The 835-nt window shown below is 37.4% G+C and overlaps 1 protein-coding gene across 1 annotated transcript; it reads left to right on the top strand.

The window, feature by feature from the left end:
• Positions 1–219: 219 nt before the first annotated feature.
• On the top strand, positions 220–701 carry LOC125854689 (monothiol glutaredoxin-S1-like). Its single transcript, XM_049534279.1, has one exon. The coding sequence runs from the start codon at positions 353–355 to the stop codon at positions 656–658; it is 306 nt and encodes a 101-aa protein (XP_049390236.1). The 5' UTR covers positions 220–352; the 3' UTR covers positions 659–701.
• The last annotated feature ends 134 nt before the right edge of the window (positions 702–835 follow it).

Below are 835 nucleotides of genomic sequence, written 5' to 3' on the forward strand. Positions count from 1 at the left end.
TGAAAACATTTGCTGCAGTGGGCTTGAATCTTCTTAAAGAGAGCGAGATAGGTTGTAATTTTTCACTAACACCTTTTCATACAATTGATCAAGAACAATCTACATATATCCATCCAACAATTTTCACTTTTTCTTTTAGCTAACACATAATAATGCCTCTATATATAGCTTCAAGATAGGTTCAATTTTCTCAACAACAAATCTAGCCTCAAATTCACTTGATCACAAACCTTCATATATCATTTCTTGTATCCTTCACAACTTCTTTAATTTCCTCTCCACTAAAAGCTATATATAAATCTTGGCATTTGGCAAAACTACTCATAATTTAATTTCTTGAAGTTGTGTAAATATGGATATGGTGATGAAGTTGGGAACATCAAGCGCAGTGGTGATATTCACTAAGAGTAGTTGTTGCATTTCTCACAGCATCGAAACTCTTATCCGTAGTTTTGGAGCAAACCCTACAATTTACGAGCTCGATACTCATCCAAATGGAAAGCAAATGGAAAAGGCGTTGATGAAACTTGGGTGTCAACCAACACCAGCAATATTTATAGGGAAAGAGTTAGTTGGTGGTGCAAATGAGATAATGAGCCTTAATGTGAGGGGCAAGCTTAAGCAATTACTCATTAGGGCTAATGCCATTTGGGTATAGAAAGTAATTATAATTAGGTAACAAGCGTATATATTTGGAGTTTTTTATATAATAAAGAGAAAATGGTCAAAAACCCCTCCAACCTATTGTCGGATTTCCAACTACACATTCATACTTCACAGGGGTCTTATTACCCTCCCCCCCCCCCCCCCCCCCCCCCCCCCTCCCACCACAAAC

This window comes from Solanum stenotomum, chromosome 2 (assembly GCF_019186545.1).
Source record: "Solanum stenotomum isolate F172 chromosome 2, ASM1918654v1, whole genome shotgun sequence".
Classification (NCBI taxonomy): Eukaryota; Viridiplantae; Streptophyta; class Magnoliopsida; order Solanales; family Solanaceae; genus Solanum; species Solanum stenotomum.

Bases quoted from the DNA above. Each gene is read 5' to 3' on its own strand.
- LOC125854689 (XM_049534279.1), top strand. From the start codon at position 353: ATGGATATGGTGATGAAGTTGGGAACATCAAGCGCAGTGGTGATATTC.